Source organism: Protomyctophum bolini (genome assembly GCF_963924005.1).
Source record: "Protomyctophum bolini genome assembly, chromosome: 10".
Classification (NCBI taxonomy): Eukaryota; Metazoa; Chordata; class Actinopteri; order Myctophiformes; family Myctophidae; genus Protomyctophum; species Protomyctophum bolini.
In genome coordinates this window covers 27,401,042-27,428,844 of record NC_137871.1, presented here as the reverse complement: position 1 = coordinate 27,428,844, position 27,803 = coordinate 27,401,042, and the positions used below count along the sequence as shown (strand labels likewise).

Below are 27,803 nucleotides of genomic sequence, written 5' to 3'. Positions count from 1 at the left end.
TTCTCATTAAGAAATGGGTCATTTGGGGTAGCACTCTAGTATAGGGATAGCCTATACTGAACTAGAAAAAGTGCCCTTCTGGGCACAGGTCTGTGTGTGTGATGTTTGTTATAAACATGTTTTTGTGTGTGTATGTGTGTGTGTGTGTGTGTGTGTGTGTGTGTGTGTGTGTGTGTGTGTGTGTGTGTGTGAGTGAGTGATATTTCTTCCTCGGCCTAGTGGGAATGTGCGTGCAACATTTAACGGAAATCACACGATGTGTTCATGATTTGCTGCATTTTGTTTGAAACTGAGCACTCTTGGAAGCCAATATTAGCCAATCAGGATGGAGTCTGAAAAATCTGAAAGAGCCGTTTCGTTGAATGGCTCTAGAGAGACTGTGTTCCAATTTGCATGATGTTTGGACAAAATCTGTAGGTGTACTGTCCAAAAAAACATTGGGACAGAGATTCAGCTGTGGCATTCAGGGAGTGTGTGTGCAGAGTATGTCTGCGATCAAGCCAACGGTGCCAGAGATTAGCTGTCCACAGACGGACGGACGGACGGACGGACAGACAGACAGACGGACACATGGACACACGGACACACGGACAGACACACATACACACACACACACACACACACACACACACACACACACACACACACACACACACACACACACACACACACACACACACACACACACACACACACACACACACACACACACACGGACGTACGGACAGAGTGCAAAACATACTCTTTCCCCATGCCTTCGGACTGATGGAGACAATAATATGACATGCAAATATGGCGTTTGTTGAATCAGTTAAATCAGATTTATAAGCCATCATCTCAGTGGTGGAAATGGTACTTAATGGATAAAATTACTAATTAAGGTAATTAATAATGCTAATAAGAAAGGACTGTATAATACTTCGATAGCAGAGCAAGAAACTCCTGAAAAGTACAAATAAATACTACAAATAAGTACCAAAATCCTAGGCAGAGAGCCGGTAACAAAAATTGTTATAAACCTTTATATTATTATTATTATTATTTATTATTAAGTTAAGAATTAGCTTTAACAGGGATATTTTAGTGAGAATGATCAATATATAAATAATACTTTAATTAAAATACTTTTAGAAAAATACCTTTAAATACCAAAAGAATAGATGAGTAGCAAGTATGCACATTGTGCAGAATGTCCGTTTCACAAAGTTTTCAAATGTATAATTATTATTTTTTGAAAATAGCAGATCTACAAGCTCGCACTGCGGCGCATTGTGAGCTTGTGGTTCGGCTATTTTCAAATGGCCGATATGGCTGAACTGGGTAATGTATATGCTTTGTAATAATATCAAAATAACTACCGGTAATAAAAGTTGTGAAATAATTTTAGTGGAGTAGAAGCAAAAAGTACTGACATTTGGAAATACTCCAGTACTTGAGTAAATGCAGTACTGTACTGCATTTACTGCTGTGTCTTCAATAGAACTACAATTGCCATTAGTCGATAGACTGGTGGATTTAGGGCCCACACGTCGTGCAGGAACTCAAGACTCAGACAAACGCAGGAAACAAAGTAGGACATTAAACAATCGTTTAACGTCCTACCTTTTGATGTAGGTGGGTTCATGAAAGTCGCTATACAAATTCATGCTATTATTATTATTATTATTATTAGGCTACTTGGTTTCCATTCTTGTGTTGAAAGTCTTTAAAGACTTGAAACACATGACAAAACACAACAAACACAACAAAGGACTGTGGGGATACATAAACCCAAACATCACTCTGAATTTACGCAAGAAATCCGGCAAACATGACAGGCAACAAATGACAATGAACTGGGCCTGGCTAGGAATCACGAATCAATGTTGATTTTGACAGCAAATTTTGATTTAGTTTCAGTCATAGTCTTTTGACTAAAATGGAATTTAGTTTTAGTCATCTGAAATGTTTTAGTGTTAGTCTAGTTTTAGTAGAGTCACTAAATACCGTAGTATTTAGTGACTCAGTCGACTGAATCTACAGTTGATTTGCCTGATTTTACACTTGGTTGCATGCTGAAAACAGCGCAACGTGTCGCAGTGTGATCTTGTAGATCTGCAATTCTCTGATCGCAACACTCGAGCGCAACCAAAATGACTATGTTGGTGTACAGCATTTAAGCTGCCATGAGAGCAGCATTCAAAAGCTGCCCTCAGAGCAGAAATGTAACATGGTTGTATGTGGAGCATTTAAGCTGCCCTGAGAGCAGCATTCAAAGCTGCCCTCAGAGCAGCAATTTAACTTTGGTGTATGTTAGGGGTGCCCAAAAGGTAGATCATGATCTACCAGTAGGCAGTAGCCTAGATCACATGTCCCTAGAAATATGTATCATTTAAACATAAAACTATTTTTGGGCATCTGCCACTTGAATTAAGGTGATTGACAAAAAAAGTAATCTCAAACCCACAGTGCAATACTTTGTTGAGTGTTGCGCACAAACATCAGTTAGCATTACAAAGTTATATACAAAAACAAAAAACAAAAAAAGAACTATCTATTTCCCCAATACTTGCTTAGTTATGTAACGCCAGTGCCGCTATACCAAAACCCCTCAGGTACATTTTTAAACTGTTGTCAGCAATTGGATATTCATTCTTTCGGTGGGTAGATCTTGTTTAGCTGGTCATTTAGAAAGCTCTCAAGTCAAAAAAGTGTGGGCACCCCTGTAGTTGGCTAATTGCAACATGAAGAAACCACTTGAGTAGTATGGCAAGCCATGAGTAGCCTATTTCAGCACCAGGGTGTGGTTGGCCGTTTGAGAAAGGTCCTCTCAGATGTTTCTGCTGCTAGCCTTATGGGCATACTGCGGCAGTATATGCAGAGGAGTCAGGAAATGTGACAGATGTGGGGAAGTGTAAAAAAAACAAAACAGAGAGAGAGAGGAGTGAACCAACCCATTCCCTGCCCATTATGAGATGCCACTAAAAGGGAAAAGACATAATAATGTGGTATAATTTTGTTCGTCTGACATCCAGGAGTGATAAAATGTGTGATAGCAGTTTCAGAAGGGCAGCTGAATACTGATTTTAGGGGTATAATCTGATTATGAAAAACCATATAATTGTTGTCTAAACTCCAAAATTGCAGGTGAAAACATGATCAAAATAAGTCCAAGACGGTTTAGTGTAGTATGGAGCCAGGAGATTCCTGAAGACAGAGGACATTGATAAACTCTTGAGGGAAGGATTTGTGCCAACTCGAACTCTGGCCGCTGGGCCTGGCTGGGTCATCATAGAGAGAGGGACTGTACTGTATTGAGAACGGGTCAGGGTCACTGGGTGGGCATAGCCCAAATTTTTATTCATCGATTCTGACATAAAATGTCAGAATCGATAAATACTAAGAGAGTTAAAGATTTGGACTAGGGTGGGCACTTTAAATTGCACCAAACTCAGAAACTGAGACTGAGTTATACTCCAAACCTGTGGAGGGCAGCAATGTGCCGATAAGGCATCGAGTCTGCTGGAAATTTACAAGAAGAAGAAGACGTTGCGTTGCGCAGCCAAGAGTGTCTGACTGCAGGGCAGGTTGATCGATCAAGAAGTCTCTGCGAGGGCGGGGTTAGTCAACGGGGCGGGGTTAGTCAACATCAACCAGAGTAGAGGAAACACAAAAACGGAAACGGAAACAGATAAACGGAAACAGAAAAGGGCGTTCCCTTGTTCCCTCCTCACTCAGGGACTCGGCCCCGTGGGTCTCGTGCCCAAGTGGGGGTCCGCGGGGGTCCGCGGGGGTCCCCGGCGTATCACTGCCGTCTCTGGTCCGTTTTGAACGGGGGGAATCTCGTTGCGACCGGGCCGCCCTCAGGGACTCGGCCCCGTGGGTCTCGTGCCCGGGTGGGGGTCCGCGGGGGTCCGCGGGGGTCCCCGGCGTATCTCGGCCGTCTCTGGGCCGTTTTGGACGGGAGGAATCGTGGGCCCTATTGTAAACAAGTGTAATGCTTATGGCAGCAGTTCCCAAAGTGGGGTCCGCGGGCTAGGGGTATGCGACGCATAGCCAGGGGGTACCCAAGCTGACAAAAAAAAAAAAAATCATGTGTGTGTGTGTGTGTGTCTGCCCAGTGTCTGCCCAGTGTCTGCCCAGTGCCTCCCCAGTGTCCGCCATGGTGCCTCCCCAGTGTCTGCCCAGTGGCTCCCCAGTACCTCCCCAGTGTCCCCTGAGTGCCTACTGCCTCACCACTGTCCCAGTGTGACCCTGAGTGCCTCCTCAGTGTCCCCCTGAGTACCTCCCCGCAGTGTCTCCCCAGTGCCTCCCCAGTGTCTGCCCAGTGCCTCGCCAGTGTCTCCCCTGTGCCTCCCCAGTGTCTGCCCAGTGCCTCCCCAGCGTCCCCCCGAGTGCCTACCCAAAAGGGGTACCTGGTCCAAAAAAGTTTGGTAACCCCTGCTTTATGGTGTCGTCCACTCAATGTACTGTAATTCTGCAAACTGCATGTTAATCAATCTATATATATATATTGTAGTGACTTTTATAATATATATATAGAGAGCCTAATCACAGACTGCTGGACATTCACTGGAGAGCACTCCAGGCATAAGGTTGAGCAACCCTTTTGTGGTCCCACCTGGTTTCTTAGGAGGCACTATCAATAAAGTCTCTTCAATAGTTTGTTCCACAGTAATTCAACAATCTGGATGGATAATAAATAGGTTGTTTGGTCATAGTAGTAACTTAGTAAGGACTAAGGAGTAGTAACATATAGCCTACACTTGCTGCAGTAGGTGTAAAAGATATGCAGTCACCTTCACTCTGCGCTCCAACAATATCACTACCATGTGAGGTATGACAGCAGTTGAGCCAAATAAGTCCATACTAATTATCCATAATGTATAAATATGGATAAGAGTTCAGGACAGACAGGCCTTTTCGGGGAGGTTAGATGGTTAACTTAGATGTTTAACTGCTCTTCTGGGGTCATGTCAAAATTGGTTTCTACGTCCTCCTAAACTCAGTAGGCCTATGGGGACCAGGACAATTCCGGCTGTCTGTTGGTGTATTATGTTGGTCATGTCCATCTATGGTACATGGTGGTACAGTATATTATAACATTTTTTTCTTTTCAATAATTGTTACCTATTAAAACCCGGCTATAACCCACTAACCCTACGACACTGTGGTATTGTGGTTTTGCATATTCAGACTATTACCCCAAAACAGTATGTATACTCACTCTGCTTCTCTTCTGAAACTGGCAACTGCTATCACATTTGATCACTCCTGGATGTCAGACTATAACACTTGTATAAACCAATGAATAGTGTGACAGTGCTTTAATCTGTGGGCACAATTATGGAAACTCTGTATACAATACATATTTTGTGATTCAAAGTAACGTCTAAATGGTTTCTACATCTTCATAAACACTTACTACACCGTTACACTACACTATACTATTACACTTATAGTTCATGGTATCATATTACACGTGTCATAGCAGCCTCCACCCACCTGCGAGGTACCAACATGGACTTCCAGAGCAGTACATGGACCTGGGAGAAGTGGCAATTCAATAAAACAAGCAGAAAGCCTGCAACACTGCATGTGTTTGGAAACAACAATAGAGCCACAACATAGTGAAAACCTTTTATCCTTTTCTTTATTGCTTAAAGAATACAACTTTGTAATCAAATGAATGTGTATCAATTACAACCACGTTATCTATGTTTATATTAAGGGTTTACCACACAGTCGCATTGCAAATGTTTGATAATACACCAGAGGTGGGCAAAAGAACAAATTCAGCCCAGATAAAGCATTTTACAAAGTAAACATCCTTAACATTGTGTACATTTGCTTGGATGCACTCTGCAGCCAAGCAGAGCAGTACGGGCATCTGGAATGGGTAGAGGGCTCAGAAGGGCTGGGCGCCTGAACACTGTGCATCGCGGGGCTGGCAGACTGACCACTGTGCATCGCAGGGCTGGCAGACTGAGGAGGGCTGGACAGCTGACCTGAATAGAGTTTGCACTTCGGCAGGTGTTTTCTCATCGCATCAGCCCTTAAAAGGGTGTTCTTACACCGCAGGGACAATGATAGTGTGCCTGAGATGTATCTGATCTGCAGTTAAGACAGCATCTAATGATGCGCAGATCTAGAGGGAGGGGAGACATACAATATGACAAATTAATATACAGTATATAATATACACACACAGCACCAACTCATTCTTACATTTCAAATGTACTTAAGGGGAGATCCATCCTTCATAGACCACTGGCAGTCACTAGACTGACTCACTGACTGAACACACAAATTGCATGCGTTGCAGAGATGGAACCTGGGTGAAATGAGTGCATGAATAACACACCCTGCCTGGCCAAGGCCAACAGTCTGAATAAGTCCCAATGTCAATTTGAAAGATAATGAAAATGCCTCCTCTCTACAGTACATCCAGACATACATCCTAAAAATAAAAAACAAGCTTATACATACCTTCAAAAGCGATTGCAGTTTTAATATGAGCAGTGGTACAGTGTAAGGTTGTACATTGTTTGAGCTGTACAGACTCATTGGTGGTCAATATGGAACGATGCATCTGTTAATAAAAATAAACAAGACAATTTTAACAATTACACTGAATTTGCAGAGCAGATAATCTACATCTGTAGACAGGCATTAAGTCCATAGATCTGTCAATTTGCCTATGCTGTAACAATAACAGTAATCTTTTTTTTTAAGTATTAAACTAATAAAAATGATCCATCATTTAACAGACCTCACAAATTAAAATAATATGTCACCAGAAGCAGGGATGCATGTTGTATGCAGCCATGCTAGCTGCTGCTAATGAATAACCTAACACTTTGGCTACATGTTTAAGAAATTATTTCATATTTATGTCAGACATGCTCTATGTGAAGAGTTTTCCTGTGTCATTAACTAATTTCATGGAACATAACAGCTAACAAAATAATGCAAGTGCATGTTACAAAAACAGAATATAAGGGGGAAAACGAACCCGTTTAACTCCTAACGCTAGGTGCATTAATGGTAGTTTAGCTTCATAAGTTAGAATCGGAATATTGCTTGTTGTGTTATTACTCGAGTGTTAGCTACCGGTGTATCCTTTGTATCTGTCCGGTATTTAGCTAAGAGGCTAAGCTACTCGAGCAGGCAAGAAAGAAAAGAAAAACAAACTCATTAACTCCTGTTCATAAGGCTATAGTTTGCACTGCAGAACGTTTACATTTATATTAAGTTATACTTATAATATTAATATTGTCTTGCTGGTTTACGTACCTTGCGGAGGAAGAACGAGAAGAGTCTGGAAAGTGGAAAGAACTGCAGCAAACGGGCTGTAATATAAGTAACCCAATAGTGTAAGTGGTGCCAGATTTTGCAACAGAAATGTTGAAAAGAAGCCACTCAACAAATTGCAACAGATTAGCTCATTTAAATCTAATGTTCATCAACTGTTTGAAAATAGCAGAGCTAGAAGCATAGCAGCATATTAAATTAATAATAATATTAATAATAATACAAATAACGATAATAATACAAGTCGCTTATAATAAGCGGACATGGCATGCGGACAACAACAAGCTCCCATGGACCGCCCCCACCCTTGCAATACTTCCTGATCAATGCCCTCCCCCCTCGCAGAGACTTCTTGATCGATCAATCCTGCCCTGCAGTCAGACGCTTCTCTGCGCAGGTCGTGGCGTATTTTGCGCTATGAGCGTACCATAGATAGAGTAGGGGAGCGTACGTCTGAGCTGAAGCATTTCATAACATTGGTGAAGTTGTTGTTCTATCCTTTGGCTTTACATCACTATATGATCGCAGTGGAGAAATGATCAAATCCGCTGTTCTGTTGCAAAAACAAATTGGCTTCAAGCGGATAATAGCGACCGACATATACTAGAAATAACATTCTAGTATATCCTACTACTACGGCATCCATCCACTGCTACAGCAGAGCTAGCAAGCTAACAGCACCTAGCTCGCAGCCAGCTTTCTTCCAGGTGTTTCTGTAGTGAGACATAACCAACGACGTAGAGTTGGTTATTAACATTTGAATGAATTGTCTGTGCATGATTTGTTCTTTGTATGGAGTTGTCACTGGTTTATTTTAGCTAGCAATCGAGAGAGAGAGACCATCTCGCAGTCATAAGGCAACTTTTGGCGTTGTTGTAAATGTCACTGTGCTAAATGCCATTGTGCTGTTTGTTTTGTTGAATAATTTAGAGAGCCTGGCCTCGCCATGGACCAGAAGATTCCATATGATGATTACCAGCTCCCGGTGGTGTTCCTGCCTTCGTACGAGAGCCCACCAGCATGGATATCCCCGCAGGAGGTCTGCATTTCAAGTTCAACCTTATTTAATTTGTCACATGGTGTCACTTCTCACATACTCTTAATACTGCAATTCAGTGGTGAAAAAGCATGTTTTACTAAATGTACATGAAAGTATCAATACTGAAATGTACTAGAAATGTAATAAGCGGTACGTCTTTCTTTATAACCAACCTTGTGTTGAAATCATATGTTGTCTCCAGTTTATCATATCACAGCACATAATAATGATCCAAAGTAATCACACAAATTGACATAATTAATTTAAAGTGCACAATGCATGTAATTAAGAGTCAAGACTAAAGTGCAGTAATTGTCTAATAATGATGATTGGGCAAACCTTAAAAACAATTCGTTTAAAATAAGGCAAAATAATGCATCTCAACTGAAAAAACAAAGCAAACACTGAACTGGACTCTCATTGATATCTTCAAGTTTTTATTCCTGTGATCATTCATATACTATCGTAAATTCTGACATAGATCAGTTGCACCCGCTCCTGGTTGCAATGAAACATGCGTGGCATAAATGTGATCGGCACTCTGTTTGTACTCACCCAATAAATAATTTCAAAGAATTAAGAGGACACGTGAGATAGTGTCCTCTAGTTTCACATCCATGTAAAAGTTCTGGCAGAAAACGTTTGTTTAGTCAAATATCTCCACTTTTTAACGAGCTGCACACGGACAACATTTGCCCGGATGGACCGAATTTATCAAAACTTCCTCTGATCATCACAAATGTCATCAGGGAAACACAAATGTTTGGGGCACACAATTGGCAGGAGTGTGGCAGGTGCACACAATTGATGATGGGTAATTAATCACACCACCTGCCAATTGTGGGCCCCAAACCTTTGTGTTTCCCTGATGACGTTTGTGATGATCAGAGGAAGTTTTGATAATTCAGTCCAGCTGCCATTCCGGGCCCCTTTGACCGGAGAGAAAGCTGTCCAGGTGCAGCTCGTGAAAAAGTGGAGATATTTGACTAAACGGCGAGTACACAGTGCCGACCACATTTATGCCGCCGTTCTGCCGCCACAACCGTAAGTCTATGGAAGTGTTCTATGGCTCTGGTATGTGAAATACTTGCAATGTATGTAACAACGAAGACATTCTAGGGCTAGTTTAGTATGAGCTAGATTCAAGATTCATCCAATCTAGTGCCTGTAAACGTATAACCAAGCTATTCACCTGACGAGAACGAGATTTTATTTATATTCTTTTTTTAAACTATACAAAAAGAAAAATCATGACAATTCCAAGCCATTCAATTTGTCATTCAACTTATCAGCAATGTTTTCTGTGTGCAGCGAGTGCAGCACCCTGACTACAACAATGAGCTCACCCAGTTCCTGCCACGTACCGTCGTACTGAAGAAACCTCCGGGGGCTCAGCTAGGCTTCAACATCCGTGGAGGCAAGGCCTCCCAGCTGGGAATCTTCATATCTAAGGTGTGTATGTAGGACTGTCAACGATCATGACATTTTAGGATAAGGGGGCACGGTAAAGCAGTCTGTATGTAGCACTGTTGCCTCACAGCTAGAAGGTCCTGGGTTTGATTCCCGCTGGACACTGGGGGCTGGGGGAGTGTTCTCTCCTCCAAGTCATCAGTGCCCATATAGGCAAAAGAGTTTGCGTGTTCTCCCCGTGTCCCCTAGGGTAGGTACCGTCACAAAAAACATGAAGTAATCATGGTCTGTATACTGCCTCCCCCTGGCCAGTCGGGGTGCCTGATGGAGGGGAAAGGAACTGGTTGGTTCCTTCCATGTGCTACGTACAACCGGGGAATCCCCCCGTCAGGTGAAAAGAAGCAGCTTGGACTCCTCATGCAGTGAAAGAAGCATGAGGTCAGTCCGTTGCTCTCCCCAGGTTGGCATTACATTAGATAATTGACACTGGGTGAAAAAATGGGTTACAAAAATCGTGTGATAAAATAAATAAACAATCTATTAATTGTGACAGGCTAGGTCAGGTGTCTGTTCAACGTTTGGAATCAACGTTTGGTTTGTACTTTGTAGATTGAGTAAGTATTCTGTTGTCTTGTTTTGAGTGTGTTGGTATAGTAGGTAGATTCAGTATGTGTTGTTTTGTGTGTGTTGGTAGGTGGTTCCAGACTCGGACGCTCACAGGGCAGGGCTGCAAGAGGGAGACCAGGTGCTTTCTGTCAATGAGGTGGACTTCCAGGACATAGAACACTCGAGGGTAAGGAAAAAGTGTTATTACCGTATATATAATAGGAATAGGATGTGTTAAGATGCCACTTGGTGAATTTAAAACTGACACAGAACTCTTTGACAGAACAGTGTTGTTTTCTGTAGATTGGGTCCCCATTGAAATTGATGTCTTGCCTTCATCAAGCATGTCACATTTCATCAAAGTGATCCATTATGAATCATAATAGATCACCTATGTTATTCGTGGAGAACGAAGAGAAAATGTTTTTGTTTTGTGTGCCAACTCAAAGCAAAAGATTTCTGCATTAGACCTACTCTAACTGAAAGAGTGATCTGTCTGATGTATGCCTAGGAGGATATGGGCCATATATCCACTGGGTAGAGAATTTACCATTCATTTTCCCAAAGACGTTTCAGAAAGTATTTAAAGACCTTTAAGCCTCGGACAAAGCCAACTCGAATGATGACAAATCATGACAATAAACCCTTTTTTTTTGGGCGGAACAAATAATTAGAAGGAAAAAAAGGGCAGTGTACACTTTTTTTTTGTTGTCATGATTTCTCATCATCCGAGTTGGCTTTGTCCGAGGCAATACTTTTTGAAAAGTCTATGGAAGAATTAATGGGAAATTCTCTTCTGGTGGTCAGCCATTATAAAATACAAGGTAAATTATGACCCCTAGTGGCTTATTGCTTTATTAGGGCTGGCCAATCCCATAAATATTACCATTCAGCAGTTCAAATTTCAATATGCTTACATTTTATATACATTACATACATTCATATCTTTTTATGCCTTGGCACGGAATTTTTATTCCATGGCATGCCATTTGTGAGGTGTATATGCTTTCATTATCTACCAATGTCAATCTGGTGCTGGCCACTTGGTCAGGTGTTTAGGCTAGTGTTGTGTGGAGGAGTGTCTTATCTGGGGTTATTGTATTGGTAACCGGAACGCTCGCCCCCATTCCACCCAGTGGTTCTTGTGTTCGTTTGACTGAGGATAAGGTTGGCAATAATTTTAGGGGTTGGCATAGTTTTACTGAGGTCACACGTTTAGCAATAGGTTAGGTTTTGGCATAGTTTTACTATTCATGTAATTATGTCTGTAACAACAATATGCATCTAAATTTCTGCTGGACTGTTTTTTTTTTTTTTTTTAAGGCTGTAGAGATTTTGAAGACTGCTCGAGAAATTCTGATGAGAGTTCGCTTCTTTCCTTATAGTAAGTAATTGCTCTCACCTGCTCCACTTGAACAGAATTAATTCAGAGATAATAATTATAATAGAAGCTAGCTACTACTGTACCTATACAGCCCGGCTTTCTGATCCATGTCATATGTATGTACTCCTGTTATTATTTCTATGGGTTCTAATACACATTTGGCAATGTGTTCTTCCCATCAGACTACCAGAGACAGAAAGAGAGGACGGTGCACTAGATGGCAGCAGATCATCAAGGGGAAGAGAGAAGCGTGTGGAAGGGAATTGAGATCCTGCCTTGTGTCTGATGTTCTGTCTTCAGCGGGTCATGTTCCCTTTCACAGACTTTATATCTCATTCTGTTTCGACTTAAGGATGACTGATCTACGACTAAACGGTTCCATTCACAGCTTACATACTTGGGACCGCCACGCTGACGGAGATGCTATTAAAGCATGCTCTCCACCACTTTGATATGGATGACTCACAAGAGGAGCCATAGAGATTTCACAAGCTCTTTTTGGACCACAACAACCAATGATTATTTTCATAATCAAATACTTTGATTAGTCTATGTGACACATTTAGACCACACAATGATAATGTAATTAAGAACAATTATCGCAATTCATCTGAACACACATCTTGACATTACTTAATGTTTACTCGGCAGTCGAAAACATGACTTCACTTTACAATATGGAACAAAGTGTTCATGTGTTGGTGATGTTTCAAATGGCACATATTTTAAATATTCACACATCACTAAATCTATCAATTAAACACTAATGTATTTTAATCAAAGACAAGGGCGTTTAGTAGCATCAAAACACCCTTGTCAAGCTGGAAGATAGAATTATTCACTGTTTATACCCAACAACGTACTTTATCGTCCATTGTGCATAAAATATGCCTGTGTAAATATGAAGCTATGAACTGATATAAGGGATTTTTAAATGGCGTGCTGTAAGCCCTAGTATTGCCTTAATACTGAATAGTAAATATTTAGAAAATGTTTTATACTACGACTACTGATACACTATTTGTTGTATAAACTGAAAATGTTTTGATGTGCCAAACGGTTAGCGTAATAACTTAAACTCGCAATGGTCAACAGGAAGATTCTAATGCAAATTGAGAGTATCATACAGTATGTTTTCATTTGAAGTGTTTGAACAGTATCTTTCATAACGTGTAATATTTGTAAAGTATTTTGAATCAATGGTTAAATGCATGCATACTGTATAGTGCATCGAAACACTATCGTCTTATGCATCTACAGTACTTGGATGGCAGTAAAGACTGCATGAGAAAAAACCTTTTGACTTGTCATTTATGGTGTACGTAAGATATGATTTAGTGTGAGCTTGCTTGTGATAACTGTCCTTGACGTTTCTCGCTGCATACAATGAGTCCTAAAGAAATCAGTTTGTGTGACAGCTTGCCTTAAGACCTGCATTAATGGCATTTCAACTTAGTGTTGGTCACACTTTCAATTACAAAAGTACAGTGACTACTGAAGCACATTTCAGTGAGGTTTATTAAAAAATAAAATAAAAAACTACTTCAGAAAACATTTAAACTCCACTTGATGCCAGGGTCACCATTTACTCTCTGGCTTGACACTCAAAATTAATAAACCAATGGATATCTTCAATCTGTTTAATGAAAAAATTTCTAAACTTTTGATATGTTCCTTCATTGAGTTCAACAGATCATGTTGCGGCTTACTACACTGAAGTTAAATAAATTTCCATACACTACTACTAAAGGCAGCACACCTTAATAAATACAAACATTGTTGTAAGAACCTTCAGTGACAATCCTGTGTCAAAGACCAAACTAAGAGTTGGTTATTAAACATGAAATATTAACAAGTTGACATTATCTTGTATATAAATATGTTGATAGTAAGATACAACAGTATACGGTCAGTGGCAAAACATTGTTTTTGTGACTTACAATGTTGGTAAGTAATGATAATTTGCCGTGTTCAACTAAAATTCAAGAAGCTAGCAAAAGCAGCTTATACTTTGTCTTAAACACACAAATAAATTGAAATAACCCTATGACAGCCTGTTGAATTCCTCTGCTTTGCATCTTTTGAGTATAGAAATACAAATGGCAAAACAAAAGTTATTTCAATTCACTCTCCCCATACTAAATGATTGACTGACCGATGTTCTTGCGTGATAGACATGCTTACTTTCCCTTCCCGGCAAGCTTTATGTATTCACATAGCTACAAATACAAAACACTACATTTCTTGAGTCTTCTATACTTGCACAGTGTATAAAGAAAGTGTAGTTATATGGCTAAACACTGGAGAGTTTTAGCTTTGTTCTAGGTTGATTGACCAGAATGGCAACTTGCACTGTGCTCAGTTCCATCTGGAACAGAACCTGCTGTAAACACTTTATTCCCTTGAGCATCCAAAATAATGAAATACCACATAATGGAGGGGGAAAAAAAACAAAATTATATATATATATATATATATATATATGGGGATAGGTTAGATACAGCTGATCACCAGTAAATTCTATAGGTATAGGACATAAGATTTTGCTTTCTGGTGTGAGTCAGTGCACTGCACATACGAGTTCGCTTTCTCACACAGAAGGGAGGGGGGGGGGGGGGTAGGACCCATGCCCACAGCACCTGAACAATTGCATTCTTTTTTTTAAGTGCTATTTTTTACTTCCATTTTGTGCCATTGTCATTGCTGCAATGTTGACCCAACAATCTTTGTCTCTACGTATCTATAATGGAATTTAACAAAGAATTATGAATCCTAAATATTGAGTAATAGTGCATCCACTAGCCTTCATCCCCCTTATTGAGCTGCTCAGTTACTGTCCTCGTTCTCCTCCTGATCGTCCATCTTTGTAGTCTCGTCCACATTTTCGAGTGAATCAGCTCTCTGCAGTGATAATTCCCCCGGGTCCATCATGGGCAAGGTGTTCTGTTCTGGGAACAGCCAGGGTTTTTGGTCGGGAAAGTTCTGTTCCTTCCATGCAGTGTAGTCCTTGCCCGCTGTGTGCACACACCTCATCACCTGGAAAGAGAAGGCCCAAGACAGAAAGGGCGGGTCAGAGAGGTCATAGGTTAACAAGTAGAATCTCACCACGCCTTCATGTTCAGTCAACAAAAGCCAAAGATAAAACTGCACAGTGCCGTGTTATCAAATTATGTGTCTTAACTGATTAAATCAAGTGACTGATTAACACAAACCGAGTTTAAAACCAGTACATATAATGTCTTTAGTATTGTTTTTTTTAATGTCCATGGTTTGTTGGGGGGAGGGGATGGAAGCAGTTCATTTATAAATAGGTCACTATTCCTGCTCAAAAGAGGAATGGGAGTCACACAATCTCGGTTTCGCACATGTCGATACAATTGCATCTATTCTAAATAGTTGCAAGCAATGGAATGGTATGAAACCAGAAGAACAGGTTCTACCAGGGCAGAGAGCGACAGCTCTGTGACACTCCTTTGTAAGGAACCTACCCAGAAGGACAGGCCCCCACGCTGGGTTCCTATGGTAACCATTGTTATTTAAGACACTTGAAACCATTGCTTATGCACACAAACACACACACACACACACACACACACACACACACACGCGCGCACGCACACGCGCACACATTAATAGCCACTTAACACACAAGCAGGCCCACACACACACAAGCAGGCACACACAAATGTCCAACTCTTCCATGAAGCACCAGGAAATCGATCATGCTTGTTGAAGAAGAGAGTGGAACAATACTATCAGTGATTAGTAAATGTTACTTACCTTTGGCGCTAAAACTTGAGATGCTTTGTTCACCACCCAGGTGGGGAGAGAACCTGAAGTCAGACGGTGGGATAAAATTAAAATGCTGCTCTACTTTACTTCCCAAAATGCTCTTTATATATACTTTGGTGAAGTGAATGAATGAGGTCAGTGCATATTTATTACTGGTTTTGGCCTCACCTTTGGGGTCGGCCTGCGAAAGGTATGAGAAGGAACAGCTGTTAGGTCCTATGGGTTTGATCAAGTAGCCTGTTAGAATGGAGATGGCTCTCACGAGGTTCGTACGAGGAGCGTATTTCTGGAATTTGAGACAAAGCAGCTTGTTGGTTACTTTTTTTTAATACACAATACACAAATAGTAGTTGTTTTACACCCATAAGACCTGAGGCCGATTCTACACATTTGTCCGTAATCAGTACTAGTTCTCACACTTTCAAGATGTTCAAAAATAGCACGTCTGCTATAACTATACACAAGCTAGATTAAATATGCCACATATTTCAGCAACATGAAGATAAAAATGAACCGTTTGTACTTTGTTAGACAATATAAAACACCGTCCTAAGATGCAGGGCATGCAGAACAGAGCATGAGGATGATAATAGGTTCCGTGACGTGAACCATAGGAATGGTATGTTGTTTGAGATAGAGAGAGAGGTTGCTGTGTGCTAGTTATGTGGACAGGGTGTGACCGACTTACCGGGTGTTTGACAGAGTAGTTAACAATAATGTACTCATCATCCGTCACCTGCCACGAACGTAGCGTAACCACATCTCTGTTCTTCAGAGGCTTTGGACAAATCCCTATAAAGAAATACAATACAAACAGGTTTAGCACTTTGCTGATGAGGACAAAAATACACAGTCCTGCATACAGGTACATTTTGTTCCAGTATGTACAAATATATACTTTAAACTTAAAGGTATATTCAGTGATTTCACTTAATTCAAATATCACTTCCTTTTTTTGTTTTGTTGTGATAATCCTCCCTACTATAGTGTGCTGACCATAAGGAGTTCCTCCCTGTCCCCAGTTAACCCTTGGGGTAAAAAAACAACAACGTAGGTTTCGTTTTTAGCTAGGTGGCCCAGCCGTCATCCAATCAGGATAGAGATGGGCCTTCCGCCAATCATGATCGAGGCCTGTAGTGCGTGCATGTCTTGTTACCGGGGCGGACCGGGTTTTTTCCCCCCAAATCACTGAATGCTCCTTTAACGCATGTGTTATAAGTATAACACATGTGTGTGTTACAGTACAGTAGCCTACATCGGTACAGTTTTACATTTTTATAAATATCATACATTATATTCAGTGCGTATGCAGTTATTGGGTCATTATTAGCTTTGTCTCAAGTCGGTCATCACTCCTCGTCCGTCATAATGTCATATAATATTAGTCTGGCTAATAGAGGGTAGGCCTATGCATGTGACATCATCATCAAACCATGCAGGAACGCCAACTGAGTGGCAAAAAACTACTTCCTGGCCTCGACAGCCCATACATCCAAACAGAAAAGTCCTATCTGATTGAATTAAACATGCAGCATGTTGCTTTGCCATTCACTTTAATCATGCGCATACCCTAGTCTATAAACCAGATTAGTCTGGCTTATTAGCCAGGCTAATATAATATAGGCCTATTACAGTCTTGTATCAAGGCTATAGGTATTAGCCAGTATTCCTACATCAGGAGAAACAACAGTGGAATGTGCAAGACAGGTTGCATCAAATAAGGGCATGCTCACATGAGTAGTAGCCCACATCAGTGTTGGCAGAGACACGGGCGATATCAAAACTCTCCAACATGGTAGGATCCCATTTCTTACGGTACAGGCCATCGTGAAGGACGTCGTACATGGTGGCAGCTGACACGTCCTTTATTGTCATCTTGCACTGAAAAAGGAGAAAAAGAAATTGAAAAAATATATATTATAATAAAATAAAACACACTGTCACTCACACACACACACACACACACACACACACACACCCCTTTAATTAATTTACTTATTCGTCCACATGAGTGTACAAGGAGTGTACAAACAAAAGGACAGACATATGTATGTTCTGTAAAAATGTAGGCCTAGTCAGCAAATCTTTTTGCTGACATCCCCCCCCCCCCCCCCAAACACAAACACAAACACACACACACACACACGCGCGCGCACTGTGAAACTTCAATGAGTGTTTCAAAGGTTATAAGACAAAGACAACGTGTTCTTTAAAAAACGAAGTGTACAACAAAGTACCCCGGTAGACATTTACCTTGATCTTGTGAATTTTAGACGCTCCTTTGATCACTTGTTGTTTGGGTAGGCCCACTTCGACCCACACTTGCATGTCGTTCTTGTCATACTTCTTGTGCCAGTTTTCCGTGGCGAGGCACTGTCTCCTGAAGTCAGAGAACAGACCATCATCAGGCAGAACACTCTCGCGTCGCTTGGTCGACATTTCCAAAGTGGGTCAGTGAGTGAGTGCCCGTCCTGTACCCGTGAAATAAAATGTCCCCTGTGAAATAAAATAGCTTAATTTAAAAACACTCCCAATGTACAACCACAGACCCTTGAATCAGTCCTGCTGTCAGTCTGTGTGGTTATATAGGTCTACTACTGGGTTGAAGAAATTCTCAAGACTAACTTATATAGCAACAAATCACCACCAATCGAGTTGAGCAGGATTTTTGTGCTGGATTCCTGACCTGTTGCCTCCCTCCCTACTCTCCCTGTTCGGCATGTATCCTCTATGATCCCATCCTCTGGCAGCACGCACCTGTAACGTGTTCCGGAAGTGTGTGTGCGCGCAGGTGCTTGTTTCCCATAGCCCGCAACTGTCGGTCGCAGTCGCACTGTGATTGGGTGGGTCGGGTCGTTGGTTGGAGACTTGTTGTCACCCACGGCAACCGCACTAGTCTGCGAATGTCTTGGTGCCTACTGCCTGTCATTATTATAAAGGTGGTGTTCTGTATTTATTTTGCTGTTTATCCTACTTAAACCTCCCTCCCCTTTCTCTCTCTCTCTCTCTGAGAGACTCATTTAATAGTTTATTTTCTGACTTGACTGCTGTTTAAGTTCACCCTTCAGCAACAAAGTGCGTGATATGAAGCCCAAGGTCAGGTACAATTCGCCGTTAATTTATTCATTGTAGGGGGTTCAATTGACTTGTGGTGATTTTACTTGTAATCATTTATATTTATATTTCACAAGGTTCAAGGTTGTAGGCCTACTTGTTACATCCTGGCAGTGGTGGAAAAAGTATTCAATTGTTTTACTTAAGTAAAAGTACCAATACTGCAATTTAGAACTACTTCGTTGAATCGTAAAGTAAAGTGCGGAATTTAAAATTTACTTGAGTAAAAGTACAAAATGTACTTAAAGTATTAAGTAAAAGTAGTCATTGTGCAGAATGTGCCATTTCACAAGTTCAAAATGTGTACAAAATCAATTGAAAATAGCAGATCAACAAGCTCACAATGCATCGCGTTGTAATACTCAAGTATAGTAGTATATACATCAAAATTACATAAGAGTAACAATTAAAAGAGTTGTCTTGTTCAGTCAGGAGACTTCTGCTGCAAGACTAGAGCAGCACTGAATAGAGAAAGTAACAATCATAGGCATGAATAATTCCTGATCACTACAAGAATACATCATGCATACACTTTTGTGCCAGAAGTTTACATGTAAACATCGTCACACCTTCCATTGAAATTCTATAGTTATAGGAAGTTGCTTAACTTTAACTGTCACACGCCCATTAGATTGCGCCACCATCACCTTCAACTGACATGCTTATTGCTTAATGACATGCAAGTATTTAGTCTTTAGTGTGTTAATAGTATAGGTAATCAAACAAGGTAGCCTAATTCAACATTCTCATGCACTATAGTGGTTCTTAAGTAAAGGGAATGCAAAAACAAACTAAAGTATTGGTGAAATATGTTTATTTTATTCCATGTGATAGGCTACACTTCTGTGTTTCTTTAACTCTCCTTTTTATACAGCAGATAGTAATAGTACATTATTCACATAAACGTTGCTAAACACGAGTAGACAGCATTTTTTTCTCAAATGGACAGACACAATTCAGAATAGCACAGAGCTGAGTATTCAGTCAGTGACAAGTATTAGAAGAGCTGCTAAGGTTAAGACGGTTGTTCGGTGTACTTTTTTTTAAATTATTTTTAAAATGTTTACATTTCAAAACAAGCTACAGCAAATGCACAATTGTATTGTGGTGTGATATGGCTAGTTAGTTGGCTTGTGTGTGCGACTGCGTTATGTGCGTTAAGAGTATCTGGGGTGCAGGCAGGGTCTTCTCTCCCCACTGTGGCTGTAAACTGATAAAGCGACTAAACACTGTGTCTCCAGCAGTGCGACGAGAAAAAACACTTTGCCATTAAATGTTGCTTTTAGTTACAGTGTCCAAATGGACATGCAAACAATAAATAAAATAACTGAATGTCCTGTATACATGCGTGCCGGCCCGGTATCTGCAATTTTGTTCAAGTGTAGAATGTTATTCACTTGTGTCGAGTTACAAAATAAATAAAAACATATTAAACCAAACAGTCCTACACAGGCGATATAGCAATATAGGCTACTGTAACTTATCTGCACTTTTTACAGCAAGGGTGTTAGTAAGCGGCAGTTGTATCCGAGGACAAACTTCTATCTACCAGCTTTACAAAACAACGAGTGAAGCCGTGAGCCAGTCTGCAGGCTTCTGTACTCTTTACAATTTTGTGGCTTGATTCAGTGCACAACGTTGGTGAACAAACAAGCAAGGCATCTGTGTTCTTAACCTTGTAGAAATCCTGCATGATGAGCATGCTGCATGTTCCTGCAATACTGTGATCAAATTCAACACAACACAAAACATTGATGGGTAGGGATGGAAAAGAAGATGTCCTATGCTATGGACCCAAGTGACATGTTACGATTAGTGTGGATAAAAGTGTCAGAACTGGCTTACGCCTCTTACACTTTCAAACACACCACCACCTCTCCTCAGACGTGTTAGTTTGCGTGCAGATAAATTGAGCAAATTTGCAAAGACAGTTGCTATAGTTTTAAAGTGGGCATAAATAGTTTCGGGTTAGACGCTGTTAAAATTGATTTTTGGGATGGGTTCCCTTTGATGAACATGTATATCCATCTCATTACTGGGTGGGTTACACTGTACATCCCTTTGCAGCACCCTCCAGGGTACACCTGCTTTAAGAAAAATAATAATAATGTTGCAAGTTATGTATATTGGTCTAACTCACTACAGTAGTCTTTGGCTGTTTGTGCCTTGAGATGTCTTTGAAATAATGTCTAACTTGTGGTCCCATAAACCATCATCAACAACAAGCTTAGATTTGAGCCTAATGTTCTTGCAACATAGCAAATTCTCTAATATGAACCCTTTACCTGATCTAGGCATATCAAAAAAGGGAAATATTCAGTAACAGTTTATCCTGAAGGTACATAATTTGAATTATCACAGTCCAAACTCTCCATTGGAAGTAAAAAGCAAAACATCAAGGAACTTAGACCTCAACCTTGCAGTCATTTAAATATTCCCAAGCAGTATTACTTTACAACAATAACATGTGTGACAGCACAAGGCTCCAAAACGGTGCAATAACTCAAGAGCAGTTAGCTATGTCAGTCTGCAATCCTATATACTGTAATGCCATGCAGTTGGATGAAAATCTGAACATATCTTTTAACCTATTTCCTTTTTTTTTTTTTTTTTTTACTTTTAAACCGTCTAATTATTTATGTTATCCATTCCAGATAACCGGGTTTCCATACAGAATAGCACATCCACACGGTTATACTCCGAAAAGTCACTGAGTCGAAAAGGGAAAAAAAGACAGGTCCTCCGTTCCAGTGGCAGTGTGCCATGGGTGGAGAGTGGCCACTGAGAGACAAGCTGTTGGTGCGGTAGGAGGCAGGTCAGGTGGTCGGGTGTGTGGAGTACTAGCATGAGCAGCTGCTCTCGGTCACGGTCATCTCTGGCTGCTTCTCCAGCTTGATGTCTATCACTGGTAGAAAGTTAAGAGAAATCCCCACAAATGATCACATTTATAAATGGTTTCAATGGTCTAGTGATTCTCAACCTATGGTACGCATACCAGGTCCGGTACTTAACGTCCCCTCTGGTGTGGGGGGGGGGGTGGAAGTTTTGCTTTGCGTTGTCAACTTGTCAATGAGTGCCGTGTTTACGTTGGCTTTGCGAGCACTGCCGACGATGCGTTCATGCCACGGATCACAACAAACTAAAAGGTGGTAACAGATATACTAATAAACACGCCTAAAATGGTGCAATCGTGGTCAATTGAACTACAAAAGATAATAATACTTACATGTACACTGAAGTGGATGTCTGCGTGCGGACAGACAGTGTGCTACACTGCTATTGTAATGAATGAAGCCCATTTCAAACGGCACATCTTACAACACGTAGCGTAGCCAACTGAAAATAGTTGATTACTTGATTCAATAACAGCCGTAACTAATTAAAAAAACCACGGTAAAAGTGAAACTTCTCATAGTGTGTGTCTGTCGTGTGAGAACTGAGTTCTTTCCAGTTCCAGTTTTATTGTTATCATTTAGTTTGTTGGCTGTGTTACTGTGGAAAAATATATTATTCTTATACATTTGTATATTAATTAGAATTAATTTGCCTCCTCTGTGAATAGGTTAGGTGTAGGCTACTGTATTTTAACCAAAGTCATAATGGTGGTACAGTACGTGTAGAGCCAAATATTTTCTGGTGGTACTCTATTGTTAGATATGTTTACTTATGAATAGTTTGCCTTTTAGGCTTTGTAAACAAAAGTCAGGGCATACAGTATATTATGACAAATAACTAAAATATATAAAGAAATTACTGATATTTAATAATTTTGTATACTTTCATAATTGCCGATAACCCGCTATTAAAATGTTTGAATACATTTTCTGACGATGGAAAATAAATAAAATAAATCTATTGTTGCTAGGTAGTATACATCCCAGGCAGACGTTTACGTCACTGGGAAGAGGTGGACCCAGAGCATGTAATGCATCATCATACATTTGTGTTCTCTATACAACACAGAACCATCTATAGTCTATACGGAGATGGAACTTCAGTTGTGGGGCCAATTGATTGCCACCTTATCTTCAATAGAAACAATTACATTTGTGCCACAAGTAACAAGTTCACCTGGCCTAACTAAATAAATCCATATGATAATAAGGCCACTGGAATAATCACAGATCAATAGTATACCCAGCCATAATAGCATTGAAAAAGGATACTGTCCTCTTTGCTTTTCTCTGGTGTGCTATCCATTCCAGGCAAGGCAGCGGCTACACGACGGAACAGCTAGCAAACAAAAAGCAAAAATCAGACAAACTAGCTAGTTCAACATGCTTACAAGTCTCAGTGGAACATTATTGTCAAACAGATTAAAAGCTAAAACAACACAGCTATACAGCATTCTATTACTATTCATTTGATTAACAATAGCAAAAAACTGTTCAGGCAGTGAAATCATAATTCAAATCTAATACCAGATTAATGCCAGGATCAGTCCACACAATATTTTGTCTTTCATGATTGTCACCATGTCAGATTATGCAATCATAGTGTCATCTTCTTGCCTGGGCAACATGACGCTGACCATTGATCGTTCGCAAGTTTGGGGAAGCAGGTCAATCGTGGCTACAGAAGCACCGTCTGATGCCAGAGCCAACTAAATAAATTGTTTCATTTTATTTTAGCGTTCTCTACTTACACTGTAGCTACCCAACACAGGCAGGCCTCAGGGAAAGATGGAAACAAAGCCACCAAAATTAAACAGTCACTGAAATTAAGTGGGCCGCAAAATAAACACAGAGTGTGTGTGTGCTGTACCCAAGGAGAAGAGGAGAGATAGGTAGAAGATGTCACTTTGGTTCAGCAACTTCAGCTAATCAGCTTTCTTGCATTTCGTGGTTGTAAATAATTCCGGCATCCCGTTATTCCGACTATTAGGTTAGTGTGAGGATAGGGTTAGTTATAATGGGACCAGTCAGACCATTAGGTTAGTGTGAGGATATGGTTAGTTATAATGGGACCAGTCAGACCATTAGGTTAGTGTGAGGATAGGGTTAGTTATAATGGGACCAGTCAGACCAAACGAATAATGGGATGTCGCAATAATGCTAAATAGAACTTAGTCGACAATCGACATGCACACACATATTGTCCAATCAATGTCAAACTCAAGTCTGCACGTCTCCAAACAACACTTTTTAGTCAATCCAAACAAAATCCACATGGGCTGAATTTGTGTAGTCTGATCCCAGCATAATTTCATTATGAAACTGAAGGCTGCACTGTAAATCTTCAAGATTGCATACATCCAAAATAGCATGCAGAAGAGATTGACAAGTGGATAAGTTTAGGTGAACGTTTAGGCAAAATCCATGTACAATAGCAGTTAATCTTTGCCTAACATGTGAACCTGATGCTGAAACATCTAAAAGAAAAGGAGTTGTGTCAATCGGTATGAAGTGTGAGTTCCAGCACAAAGACAAAGTGTGAGAGAAAGAGAGGCAAAAGAAAACGGACAAGCGTGGACTTGGGTGGGTGGGCAGACTTGACTAAACTACCCTGAGAGAGAGCAGAATCTCTACCTGTTTGACATTGTAGCCAGTCTTTGCGCTGGTTTCAATGAACATGACATTCAGTTCCTTAGCTCTCTGCTCGCCCTCCTCCGTGGTGATCTGTCTGCTCAGGTCAAAGCAGGAAGGTGGGAGGGAGGGATGGACGAACAGACAGGTATGGGAAGAAACATCGCAGAGGAGTGGCCAAAAATAAAAACCAAAAAACCAATGGAAGAGGAGATGGGAGGGGGGACAGAAACAAAGAGATAGCTCAACACAGATTTCACTGGTATTGGTAAGATCGAGAAAGAGAGGTTAGTTTAATTATACCACGGACAGGAAGACAGACGAGGGGACAGGGGGGGACGGGGGTGGGGGTGTCCACTGCGCCGAGAAAAGATGAAACGGCAGGAAAACAGCTGGGGAGAGTTCCCAGTTGCACTTGCACACCACAGCCACACTCTGATCCACAGAAATGAAAAACTAAAAAAGAAACGAAGGACACAGTCCAGATATCACAGGTTTTGCCTTTGCTAACCTAGCTGACATGACCTATAGCTGACATGAGCTTTGGTGAAAGCTTTAGGGGGGACCCAGTAATAAGCCCATGGACATCTGCCAATCGCTGTACACCAACCTGTTTGACGTTATAACCAGCCTTGGCGCTGGTCTCTATGTACATCACATTCAGTTCACGAGCTTTCCTCTCTGCAGCTTCAACAGAAACTTGCCTGCCATGGTCCCAGGTGGGAAGGGGTAGGGTGGTGGCATGGGGTTGGGGGAGAACACACAAAAATAATAATAATAATTTAAAAGTGACATGGATAGACAGGACCAGGAAAGAAAACATAAAAAACAAACAAAATCTAAAACATGGCATGCAGAAAATAAATCTGGTTAAATCATCCCAATGGAAAACTCTGAATTAAACAAAAGAAAAATAATATGCTATATAAGCATATATGCATTATATCAAGAGGTGATGAGTCAAAACCAGATGAAATACCAAAAAACACAGAGGGAAGAAACGGGGAACCAGGCATTGGCAGAGCTCATACAGATAATACAATGTTTTTGTGTCATTCCCAATATATCTTCGAAAAGCTAAATCATTCACAGTGGCAATAATCATCAATACCATTCACACATTGAACACACAAGCAGGTTACTGTGTACCTTTTGTCGGCCAAGTCCGTTTTGTTTCCGACAAGCATGATGATGACGTCACTTCCTCTCTCTGTTCTGACATCATCAATCCACTTTGAAGTTTGCTGGAACGAATTAAGATCTGAGGGAAGGCAGGAAACAAGAGAAATCGATGTATGCATCAACAACCTGTTGTCCTCAAGACACAGATATCCATTATTATTCTGTCTACAAATAAAGCTGCCACAAGACACTATTAGTCTTTGTTAAGATGTACTCAGAAGAGTACATAATGAGCCCTGTGTTAGTAAGCAAAAACACTGTGTCGCAGAGGCTTGAAGGAGGAAAAAAAGAAGCATCGCAAAGTATTTCAACATCCCTACTAGTATATGATGTTTGTGACAAATGGCAATGAGTGCCACACTATGCTAACAGAGTCCTAGATCTCAACAGATCAGTTAAGAGGATGGCCCTGACTCACTGGTGATGTCATAAACCACCACAGCGATGGTAGAGTCGCGGATGTAGCTGGGAATAAGGCTACGGAAACGCTCCTGTCCGGCAGTGTCCCAAAGCTGGAGCCGGACCTGAGGATTGGAGACGGAGAAGAGAGAGACAAGGAGGTGGAGAAAAAGAAAGGAAAGGCAGAACGAGAAGACAGAGAACAGGATAGACATGAAGGATTTGCAAGCCAGGCAGCAGCGGAGAAAATCCACTTTCAGGGAGGAAAGGGGAAAGTTGCTCGAATGCAAACAGGGCCAGAGGAGATCAGTTTGAGTTTGATGATAAGACATGCAAAAAGACTGTGCTGAAAGGTTATGAAGATGATTAGGAATAATTATTTTCCCGTAAGGTTACACCTTTTCCTATATTGCCTACACCAGCCCCACTCTTAACAGCATTTCTGAAACCCTGCATGTGACATCAATTTCTTAGAAAGGAACAAACTGATTCAATATCTAAAAAATATATAGATATATACAAAAAGCCCGAAACACTGTGTTCATTGTACTGTCCAGCAGGGTTGTCAATGCCAGGTTAGTAAAATGCTGTTTGTTTGCCCTTCCATACACCAAAAGGAAGAAGGGCAAGGAGGCAAAGCAAGGCCATGATACCTACTAGCTATGTCATAAACCACCACAGCAGCAGCAGAATCCCGGATGTAACTGGGGATGAGGCTGCGGAATCGTTCCTGCCCGGCTGTGTCCCAGAGCTGCAGCCGAATCTGTAGCCCCGACCAAGCAATGAACGTAGGAACGGGTAGATGTCATGACCCAGCAAAATGGATGGAAGGAAAAACCAAACTTAAAATGAGGATGAAATGGAACCAAAAGATCACAGGTCTAATGCAATCAATGGTAAAATAAAGAGCAACAACACAACATGGAATGGAGAAATGAAAGCAATTGGAGGCCCCCATGTAGAAGGCATACTAAAAGCATGCTCTAAGTTCTAGACTACTCTAATGAATCAGCACAGAGGCAATGGAAATATGAAATGACCAAATTGCACAGTAAAACAAAAGACAAAGCTTACCGTACGATCTTCTAGGTACATGGTTTTCGACAAAAAGTCAATGCCAATTGTTGCCTGCAAGACAATCATTGTTTTTAAGCATCGTTTGCTTTATTATAACCACATGACTTTAAAAATATATATATTAGAAAGACATGCGATAAGTGTATGTGTCACTGCCATTGGGGCGCACACACACACACACACACACACACACACACACACACACACACACTTTTTTTGTACAGTACCTGATACGTGTTGTCAAAACTGTCATACATAAACCTGGTGATGAGAGATGTCTTCCCAACTGTGTACACAAGAAAGAATACAAATATAAACCCTTTGGCCATGCACCCATTATGACAGATGATTATGACTTTGACAATAGTTTAAGATAATAAAAATGGCGCAGTGTTTTTACATAGAGCAGTGATTCAAACTTTTCAGGATGTGAAAATAAATCATATCATGATATTTGAACTCCCATGCACACAATTGTAGGAGTTGAGACATTGCATTTAGTTTGACTCCGACGTTCCACAGATAAATATTGTGAAAATAGCATAACTGTCTTCACTGTCATCTAGATCCCCCCCAAATAAATAAATAAAGTGGAGACCCTCCTAGTGTTGGTCCCGACACAAAGGTTGAGAAACACTGACATTTTCAGAAAACCTGAAGGGTTTTTTTCTACTGATACTTATCTGACAAAAAATATGTTAAAACAGAGAACCACTGACATTGTAAGCCAACGAGTTTAGTATTCACATCACATCATTGATGCAATGTGGAGCTGGACTGCTGAACCCTAGCTAGCCACACGCTGAGCTGGCAGATATAGGGTGGAGCCAAAACCTTGGTGGTTGATGATGGAAGTGGTTTGGCTTTTAAATGTCGTTACACACACACACACGCACACAAAAAAAAACAGTATTTCGCTGCTAAATTAACCACGCCAGGTACACATAACAACAACACGTCCATGGAGGTTGTTGTTGTATAA

General features: G+C 40.8%; 3 protein-coding genes and 1 long non-coding RNA gene across 5 annotated transcripts in view; 1 reads left to right on the top strand and 3 right to left on the bottom strand.

Annotated features, from left to right (window-relative positions):
• Positions 1 to 5,614: 5,614 nt before the first annotated feature.
• On the bottom strand, positions 5,615 to 7,486 carry LOC308322670. Its single transcript, XR_013964738.1, has 3 exons — positions 7,276 to 7,486; positions 6,469 to 6,571; positions 5,615 to 6,127 (listed from the first exon to the last, which is right to left on the bottom strand). It is a non-coding gene; the product is annotated as an uncharacterized lncRNA (long non-coding RNA).
• Positions 7,487 to 7,704: 218 nt separating this feature from the next.
• Positions 7,705 to 13,003, top strand: pdzd11 (PDZ domain containing 11). Of its 2 annotated transcripts, none has more exons than XM_080774756.1 (6): positions 7,705 to 7,772; positions 8,224 to 8,332; positions 9,644 to 9,784; positions 10,437 to 10,535; positions 11,672 to 11,732; positions 11,915 to 13,003. In XM_080774756.1, the coding sequence occupies exons 2-6, from the start codon at positions 8,240 to 8,242 to the stop codon at positions 11,947 to 11,949; spliced, it is 429 nt and encodes a 142-aa protein (XP_080630882.1). In that variant the 5' UTR covers positions 7,705 to 7,772; positions 8,224 to 8,239; the 3' UTR covers positions 11,950 to 13,003. The 2 variants fall into 2 exon arrangements, with proteins under 2 accessions (XP_080630882.1, XP_080630883.1); XM_080774757.1 differs by lacking the exon at positions 7,705 to 7,772 and adding an exon at positions 7,785 to 8,000.
• A 229-nt stretch (positions 13,004 to 13,232) lies between these two features.
• stard14 (START domain containing 14) lies at positions 13,233 to 18,218 on the bottom strand. Its single transcript, XM_080774755.1, has 6 exons — positions 17,778 to 18,218; positions 17,258 to 17,405; positions 16,213 to 16,316; positions 15,693 to 15,810; positions 15,513 to 15,565; positions 13,233 to 14,768 (listed from the first exon to the last, which is right to left on the bottom strand). The coding sequence occupies exons 1-6, from the start codon at positions 17,961 to 17,963 to the stop codon at positions 14,559 to 14,561; spliced, it is 819 nt and encodes a 272-aa protein (XP_080630881.1). The 5' UTR covers positions 17,964 to 18,218; the 3' UTR covers positions 13,233 to 14,558.
• Positions 18,219 to 19,445: 1,227 nt separating this feature from the next.
• Positions 19,446 to 27,803, bottom strand: part of rab41 (RAB41, member RAS oncogene family) — a 9,555-nt gene continuing 1,197 nt past the window's right edge. Inside the window, exons 2-8 of the mRNA XM_080774031.1 lie at positions 27,049 to 27,107; positions 26,819 to 26,872; positions 26,402 to 26,507; positions 25,313 to 25,424; positions 24,774 to 24,867; positions 22,805 to 22,871; positions 19,446 to 21,543 (exon numbers count right to left, since the gene is read on the bottom strand). Coding sequence (XP_080630157.1) covers positions 21,479 to 21,543; positions 22,805 to 22,871; positions 24,774 to 24,867; positions 25,313 to 25,424; positions 26,402 to 26,507; positions 26,819 to 26,872; positions 27,049 to 27,107 — 557 coding nt within the window. The 3' untranslated portion in view covers positions 19,446 to 21,478. The remainder of the gene's footprint in view (positions 21,544 to 22,804; positions 22,872 to 24,773; positions 24,868 to 25,312; positions 25,425 to 26,401; positions 26,508 to 26,818; positions 26,873 to 27,048; positions 27,108 to 27,803) is intronic.

Bases quoted from the DNA above. Each gene is read 5' to 3' on its own strand.
- pdzd11 (XM_080774756.1), top strand. From the start codon at position 8,240: ATGGACCAGAAGATTCCATATGATGATTACCAGCTCCCGGTGGTGTTC. The intron at 9,785-10,436 runs GTGTGTATGTAG...GTGTGTTGGTAG, and splicing joins TGGGAATCTTCATATCTAAG to GTGGTTCCAGACTCGGACGC. The intron at 10,536-11,671 runs GTAAGGAAAAAG...TTTTTTTTTAAG, and splicing joins AGGACATAGAACACTCGAGG to GCTGTAGAGATTTTGAAGAC.
- stard14 (XM_080774755.1), bottom strand. From the start codon at position 17,963: ATGTCGACCAAGCGACGCGAGAGTGTTCTGCCTGATGATGGTCTGTTC. The intron at 15,811-16,212 runs GTAAGTCGGTCA...CTCAAATTCCAG, and splicing joins ACTACTCTGTCAAACACCCG to AAATACGCTCCTCGTACGAA. The intron at 14,769-15,512 runs GTAAGTAACATT...TTCTCTTTCCAG, and splicing joins CTCAAGTTTTAGCGCCAAAG to GTGATGAGGTGTGTGCACAC.